General features: G+C 35.8%; 1 protein-coding gene across 1 annotated transcript; it reads left to right on the top strand.

The window, feature by feature from the left end:
* Positions 1-1,421: 1,421 nt before the first annotated feature.
* On the top strand, positions 1,422-7,734 carry LOC140991101 (receptor-like kinase TMK4). Its single transcript, XM_073461022.1, has 2 exons — positions 1,422-3,767; positions 6,960-7,734. Exons 1-2 carry the CDS (start codon positions 1,475-1,477, stop codon positions 7,493-7,495), a joined length of 2,829 nt encoding a protein of 942 aa, XP_073317123.1. The 5' UTR covers positions 1,422-1,474; the 3' UTR covers positions 7,496-7,734.
* The last annotated feature ends 1,166 nt before the right edge of the window (positions 7,735-8,900 follow it).

The following is an 8,900-nucleotide window of genomic DNA, read 5'->3' as shown; positions in this document are numbered from 1 at the left end:
GTTCTATCTTATCATCGATCAGGGTTATAATTAGTTCACAATCATTTATTTAGTGAATTTGGAATTTACTTTTTAAATAATAGTACTAATAGTTGTGGCTACTAATATGAACAAAATTCTCATAAAATATTCTCGAGAGGTCTACAATTAATTAAATTATAATTTAATTAAAGAAAATTAAATAATGATCATTTAATTTTAATTAATATGTCTATGCATATATTAAATGTGTATGTGTAGATATATTAATATTTGTATGTACTTTATATGAAGTTATAAAGATGTGTATCTAAATTATATACGTGTAATGCATTATCAACAGTTGATTAATATTTGATATATTAATAATATGAGATTTTTAATTAATGAAAATTAAGAGTCCAAATGATACAAAAATTAGAAATACTAGTAACATAGAATGTGATTATTTAATAAATATGCTATCAAATGTTGATAACACATAAAGATTAAACATAACACAAAAAGACAACAAAAATATTCCTCCTCTCTCCAATAACCAACCCTCTCGGCCACTTCAAATTTTCACCAAAAAATTTCGGCCAAGAGTTGTTCTTAGCGCCGCTGTACGGAGTCCAAATCTCAGAAATTCGGGTGTCCTACTCTCAACACACAAATTTTTTGTGATTTTTAGTGCAATTCAAACAAAGAATAGAGTTTCTGATCGTAAACCTAATTTGACGATCAAAGGCGGAGATATGTTCGTAAGGGATTTACAAGAAGAGCCAACTCCGCTAATCCTGGACTGATTTGGAGTCCAGCGTAATATACGCAAATGTAAACAATTCTAAACAGCCTATGAATTTTTAAATACATACGAGGTCCGAGGAAAGTTTCGAAAAAATTTAAATTTTTATTACGTCTTGGGTGAGAGAAAACGGTATCTCAACAATAAACTCATAAGTATTGAGAGAAGAAATTCAATTGACATGCTACGAAACTAAAAATTTAGAATTTTTTATGCGTCTTGGATGAGATAAAACGGTACCCCAACAATAAACTCGTAAGTATTGAGAGAAGAAATTAAATTGACATTCAAGAATATCGGATTAGTGTAAGCAATTACATTAGATTCTTATGTCTTTTCGAGATGGGTCTCTGTCAAGAGCTTAAACTAAAGATGCAGTTGGGTTGAGAGGAATGAATTGCGCACGCCTGAATATTGAATAAAAAATATTTGGAGATTATAACAAAAGCTTCTTGAAGAAATATTTTTTAAAATTGATGGCCAAAAAGCCCAATCTAGTATATATTTATTTTAAAGGGTTGTTATGTAATTTTACATTGGCGATAGACAGTACAAAATCATATTTTCTTTGGTCAATAATCAACTGCCAATAACGGTTTCCTTCTACAATTCTGTAGTTCTTGCCTCCAATATCTCTTCCTCTCTCATATTCTGCAGAGATAGAGAGTGGGGGAAGGGAAGAAAAGCAACCACCCGTACGCCGCCACAATGCCTAAAGAGAAACACAAATTCCCGTATAAATTATTATTTATCTTAACATCAATCACCGCCACCATCGGCCACGTCTTCGCCGATGATGCACAAGTAATGCCCAATTTCGCCAAATCAATCAGCCCAACCCCGCAAGGTTGGACGGGTTCCAACTACTGCAAATGGCAGGGTGTCTTTTGCGATTCATCAGGGAAGGTTAGCTCAATCAATTTGTCATCAAAATCACTTTCTGGGATGATCCCATCAGATTTAAACAAGCTTTCTAGCCTCAAATCCCTCAGCTTGCAAAGAAACCTGTTCTCCGGCCCCTTGCCACCTTTATCCAACCTCGATTCCATTCAAGAAGTCAATCTTGACGACAATAATTTTGATTCCATCCCTCAAGGATTCTTGTCAGGATTAACAAGTTTGCAGACTTTTAGCGTCAATAACAATTCAAATCTTCCTCCCTGGAGAATACCTGATACTCTCGAAGATTCCACCACTCTTGTCAGTTTCCAAGCAAGCAAAGCTAATCTTGTGGGAGAAATCCCAGACATTTTCACATCCCTGCCGAATTTACAGAGCCTCAGGCTCTCGTATAACAACATGTCGGGATCTCTTCCCTCTTCATTTGCGAAATCAGGGATGCAAAATCTGTGGCTTAATAATCAGATGATGGGATTTTTCGGAAAAATTGATGTTCTTGGAACAATGACACAACTGGCTGAGGTTTGGCTTCATGTCAATAAATTTTCAGGCCCGATACCTGATCTTTCCGCCTGTACAGAACTGTCTGATCTCCAGCTCCGCGATAATCTTCTAACTGGTGTGATTCCTGATTCGTTAACAAAGCTTCCAAAGCTCCAAGAAGTTAGTTTGCAGAACAACAAATTCCAAGGGCCAGTTCCTAGTTTTCCGCGAGGTGTTCAGGCTAATATTGGAACTACAAACAGTTTTTGTAGCCCAACACCAGGCCCTTGTGATCCTCAGGTTACTATATTACTTGAAGTTGCAGGTGCATTCGGCTATCCTATGACACTTGCAGAATCATGGCTTGGAAATGATCCATGTCAGAATTGGAAGTTCGTTTCATGTGATGCTAAAGGAACTGTTGTTATAATCAATTTTGCGAAGCAGAATTTGACAGGAACCATATCACCGGCCTTCTCCGAATTAACTGAGTTGAAAACTTTACTTTTAAATGATAATAATCTTGATGGAACCATACCCGTGAGCTTGACGAGTTTAAAGCAGCTCCGGAGTCTTGATGTCTCAAACAACAATCTCTCTGGGCAAATACCGTCATTCTCTTCATCTGTGACCATAAAAGCATCCGGTAACATATATATTGGGAAAGATTTACCGAGTAACTCTCAGGGTGGAACTTCATCATCCAACAATGGAGAAAATATTGATTCCTCTAGTGCAACTAATGGGGTAAAATCTTCTACATCTACTGTATCTCCATGGATGATCATTGTTCCTATCATTTTCCTTGTGATTGTAATTTCTGCTCTGGGTTTTGTGATATATAGACGTTACTCAAAAATGCAAACCAACAGATACAAATGGGTTGATAAAAGGAGTGAAACTGGGACAAACATAAAACAGATGAACTACAAATTCGATAAGGAAAAGGAAAAAGAGAGAAGTTTTTGTAACAGTACAAGTGGAACGCTCATCCGTAACAACGGTGAGAAGAATGATTATCAAATATATGATGGTGGAAATATCATCATCCCGATCGACATTCTTCGCGAAGTGACTGATAATTTCGGAAAAGACAACATAATAGGAAAGGGAGGATTCGGCATTGTTTATAAAGGACAACTCCATGATGGCACAAGAATAGCAGTGAAGAGAATGGAGTCCTCTCTGATAAACGATAAAGGTATAAGCGAGTTTAAGGCTGAAATTGAGGTCCTCACAAAGGTTAGACACAAGAATTTAGTTTCGCTTCATGGATTTTGTGACAATGGCAATGAGAGGCTTCTCGTTTACGAGTACATGCCTCAAGGGTGTTTGGGGCAACACTTGTTCGAATGGAAAGAACTTAAAAGCCCTCCACTTACCTTGAATCAGAGGGTAACTATTGCATTGGATGTAGCTAGAGGGGTTGAGTACTTGCATAGCTTAGCCAAACAGAGCTTTATTCATAGAGACTTGAAGCCATCAAACGTTCTTCTTGGGGACGACATGAGGGCCAAGGTTTCTGATTTTGGATTGGTGAAATCCACCCCTGATGGTAAATATTCACTCGACACTCGTTTAGCGGGAACTTTTGGCTATCTTGCTCCTGAATATGCTGGTATGTTTCATTTTCTACAATTTTAAAGTCAAGTGGCAAAAATAATCTATTTTATCATGTGTGGTTGCCCAAAACACAATGATCGAAAGTCTTATAAGATTTGATTTGAATTTTCCATTAAAGTTTTATCAGTTCACAATTATTTATTAGCTAATCAGTCGATTCTAAATTTACTAAATAAATAATTGTGAACTCATTATAACCCTGATCGATGATCAGACAACGCCAATGTGTCGAGCCTACAATTATCCTTCATATGTAAAAATTGAAAATTTCGAAAGACAATTTTCCAATGATCCATTTTTGGCAGCTGACAGTTTTGTTAGTATATTTTTTTGCTACTAATCCTTTTCCTCATAGTTAATACCTTGCTTTTGAATATATCCTTTTGCTACTAATCTTGCTTTGAAGGTCATTCATTACATTCTCATCAACCCCAAGTTTCTTTTTGTAAATCAATTTTCTTCCTCTGAGAACAATTCCTTCAGGTGGATCTACTAAAGACCATACTTGGTCCGAGTATATGGAGTCCATCTCGGACTGTATGGTTTCAAGCCATTTGGATGCATCAGACAATGCTTCTTTGAAGCTTCTTGGATCACATCAAGTAATGAGCTCATCTTGGCCTTCTTCGAGAAGCAGACTCATCCTCTTAGGTGGTCTTGAGATACTTTCAAATCTCCCAAGAGCTTGTGTTTCTTCAACTAGATGTTGGATATCCCATAAATTGGCTCTACTATCTAATTTTTCTCTCACTGTCTGCTCACATAAGTAGAGCATCCTCATATTCTTAAGAAAAATATTTGGGTGGTTTTTCCATCCATATCTCATATGAAATTTTATCAACTGTCTTTGTCTGAACTTAGTTCAAAATTGCCGCAGTTTCAAGCGCAAATCTCCAAAGGGATGGTCATAATTCAGTGAATCCCATCATATATCGAATAGTTCGAGAAATGTAGAAAAAGGGTGCGGGCAGCACTGATGCCCGAACAATTTGGGCAGCACTCGTATAATTTAAAACATTCATTGAATGTTTAGATCTGTTTACTTTTGCATATTTATTGCTGGACACAAAACCAGTCCATGATTAGCGGTGTTGTTCCTTCTTGTAAATCCACACAAACGGATCTTCCTCTTTCTTCGATCGTCAAATAAGATCCATGATCAGAAACTGGATTACTCGTATAGATTGTATTAGATATTTAAACAAAATTTACGTCCAGATTAGATCGTCACGATTTCAGAAATCCGACAACGATGAGGCGGTGGAAGTGGCAAAAATTTTTTAAAAATTTTTTTGTGGTGACCGAAATTTTGGAAGGAGGAAAATGTGCAAAAATTATCTTATTTCATATAATCCTTGATAAAATATTTATATGTTTTGTCTTCCGATCAAATCAGGAATCCTACTTGAATGAGGACACTATTTTTCCATTGTTTAAAATCTATCATATATGTATTTAAAATCTATCATATATGCTTTAAATTAAATAACTTTTATTTAATCACACAATTAATTAATTAATTAATATATTCTAGACTCTTCTAGAATATTTCATTATAATTTTGCACTTAGTAGTCACTTCTACTAATATTAATACTTTTAATCAGTAGATTATAAATTTACTAAATAAATAATTGTGAACTCATTATAACCACGATCAAGGATTAGACATCGTCGATATGTCCAATGTACAATTCTCATTAATCTAATAAAAAACGAAAATTTCAAAGGACAAAATTTTTCACTGATCCATTTTTTTAGCTACCAGTTTTGCGAACTCTTTCACTAAAACAGGCAGTTCCAATCTTCTCAGCTGTTAAGATAACTTTCATATCTTATCATATGGAATCAACTTATAAAATTTTTTATAAAAAATCTATTTGATCAACATCAAACTACAGTAATTCAAGTCCTTGAACTTGAATATCTCAACGGGAACACGTAATCAAATAATTGTGCGACCTTCAATGGTTCAAGGATAAGGTTAATTGTGGGTTCACAACTTCATGTGATTCATAATAATATTTTTTTCTTATTCGGGCTTACCAATTAGCATCATTATTTTCATCAACCCGAGATCAAGAATGTCAGAAATTAAGTTTGACTGCACCGATAGGATCATGGTAAGAGCTTCTAATAGCATCAACCCATGATCCCTTCAACTCATATATCTCTATCAAATCTACAATAATTTGCATATCGAGAGTTGCAAATGAATTCGATAAAGATGTGATATATCTTTGAATAATACCAGTGACATTGTATGTGCAACTGAGGAAACATCTTTCAAAAATGCATGTCTTACTTTGGCTAAATATTCCTTGCACTATTCACTCATAAAATCGCATATGATATCTTCCCCTGTAGGCAAACAATGAATCCCTAACTACAATGCATTGGCTATGGGTATTTCGACACTACACCCAACCTCATCACCTGATGACCCTCAATAGAGTCGATAAATTAGTCAAAGTGAAGTTCTAGTACGCAGAGCCTTCATGTTGTCCCGGGTCAAAGAAATAATGTTGTACAACTATAACCGCATACTATTCTCTCGATAAGTGATAACCAATTAGACAACCTGAGGGAGGGTTGTTCAGTGCATCATCAAATGACCACCTTTCTGTATGAATGAACATCTCCATTCCTTTACCAATGAAACATGACGTTTACATCACAAATGCTAGTTTCAAAATCAAGAAACCTTATCCTTATTTTAGGTTGTTGATTCGACTAGGAATCTGTTTAGAATATAAGGTACACTTTTTAATGAGTTTCATGATCTTACGTTGCGATAAAGTCGTAAAATATTATTAAAATAGAGATTGTTTTTACATAAGAGTCAATAAAACTCAATTCACATGTTGGCTCGTTGGGCACCTACTCTAACACAAACCAGCGTCGTATGCCCGTATTTAAGAACTTGGGAGATAAGGTGTTAGATGTGTCATATCGGATGAATTAATTTTCTGGGAATTATATATATGGAATTGGACAATTTTTCATCAGAGCTACTTTTTGAGGTGAAGTTATACCAATGTAATGTTTTTAGAGGATGATTCAAAATATGTTTTAATTTTTTTAAAAATTGAAACTAGATCCACAAATCCTTGGTCCTACTTATATGCTATACATGTGTAAATAATATCGTGCAATTTAATGGTCATTATTGAATTCTTACCATACAGCCACTGGTAGAGTGACCACAAAAGTCGATGTATTTGCCTTCGGAGTGGTGCTGATGGAAATGATCACCGGCAGGAAAGCTTTAGACGACTCACTGCCCGAGGACGAAAGCCAACTCGTGACATGGTTCAGGCGCCTCCTCCCCGACAAAGGTGCCATAAAAAATGCTCTCGATCCAATCCTCCAATCAACCATCGATGAAGAAGATCAAGAAAGCATCTGGAAGGTGGCGGAGCTCGCTGGACACTGCACGGCTCGAGAGTCATACCAACGGCCCGACATGAGTCACGCGGTGAACGTGCTCTCGCCTTTGGTGGAGCAATGGCAGCCTGTTCCGGACGAGAGGGAAAATTTCGGGATCGACTTCGAAATGAGCCTCCCACAAGTGTTGCAGCAGTGGAAAGATAATGAAACCTTGTCTTCTGATTTTTACAATGGGAATACCCGTGAATATAGCTCCAGTTCCAACAGCACCGGGAGAATGGTGAAGAATTCCGAATTTTCGAGCTCCTTCGACGGGACTGCTGGTGGGAGATGAAGAGAAATGGATTCATAGCAGATATATGAATATAACTGAATCACTGCATTTACTGATCACACAAATGTTCGAGGGGAAAAATGCATTAGCAGCTATAAACCCAACAAAAAATGCTCAAACTTGCTTTTCCCCTGTAACTTGTTTGTTACATGCAATTTTCTTCAAATATTTTTTATTCTATATCGTATTGTATATGAACTATAAATGTATTTGTTTCTTCATCACGTCAATTTGCCAGAAATTCAGGATTTTCAGTATTATCTTATCTTTATCACAACAATAATATGATGCATGCTTTTGCTGATTTGAACACTAACATTAATTAATTATTGGTGCGACGGTTTAAGCAAAATTTTGTGTTCATTTCCAAATTGCCTTTTTCAAGGCCATTGATGCGGGGACAGAATTTTATGACATACGCAGTATCCTTTTATATTATGTTTGAAAGAATTATCTGCTTTTTACACAGGATTTTAACTTAAATCTTAACAATGTCCACAACTTAAAACCGAAGTGTCTTGTGTCTTTTTCTTTGCAATTCATTTCTTTTCTTTATTTACATGCCCAAATGGAGAAAGAAAGGTGGGTTAATATGATAATAATGTTAATAACAGAGCTATATGCACAAGGATCATGTGCAATGCTGGCAACATGCCAAAAATCATACTATCTGGCTCTATGGAAAAAGCGTGGAATATAATGTGGGGGTTGGGTCATTGTATATTCTAAGTATTCTTTGAATTTTAATACTTTACTATCTCAGCTGTAGTAAATTTAATCTATTTTTCTTTTTGTACGTGTGTAAATATTTTGAATACTGAAATGTTATCTAAGAACACTTTACTCTGGCCCCCTCATTTATTTTGCATAAGTATGTCCTCTGCATGAGCGAGTAATATTAATGTTAATTAAGGATATTACAAAATTTATTTACGTCCAATTTTAAATTGATAAGGAGCTTTCCTTCTGCGCTGATTTTTTGTTCTTCCCTCTTTATTTTATGTTTTCTTCATTGGTTTTTTTTTTAATTTTTGTTTTTGGATGCAGGCCCCACCAGTCATTGTTTTCTCATCAGGTTGTGCTAGATTAACAGGTAAATATATTCTTTACGCGGAACTGTATGGTATTCTGTATATGCGATTGTAACCTCATGATATAGTTAGAAAGGTCGAAAAATTTTTGTTGCCATGGTCCCAACTCCAAACGACAATTGTGACGGGTGCACAATAGCTAAGGAAAACACACCCGCATTGTCCTAACAGAGTAGGGATTGAATGATGGCTGGAAGACGATGTTTCGGAAGGCCGAAACCAAACTTCAGCAAACAGTTTTTCCTGGTAATGATTAGAAGGTTTCGATCCTTGGTTCTGGTGTGGTTTTGTTTAGAGCTGATTTTTTTAAAAGT

This window comes from Primulina huaijiensis, chromosome 13, assembly GCF_012295235.1.
Source record: "Primulina huaijiensis isolate GDHJ02 chromosome 13, ASM1229523v2, whole genome shotgun sequence".
Taxonomy (NCBI): Eukaryota; Viridiplantae; Streptophyta; class Magnoliopsida; order Lamiales; family Gesneriaceae; genus Primulina; species Primulina huaijiensis.
This window is presented reverse-complemented; position numbering and strand designations above follow the sequence as displayed.

Coding starts and splice junctions, on each gene's coding strand:
- LOC140991101 (XM_073461022.1), top strand. CDS start 1,475: ATGCCTAAAGAGAAACACAAATTCCCGTATAAATTATTATTTATCTTA. Junction 3,768..6,959: donor TCTTGCTCCTGAATATGCTG/GTATGTTTCATT, acceptor CTTACCATACAG/CCACTGGTAGAGTGACCACA.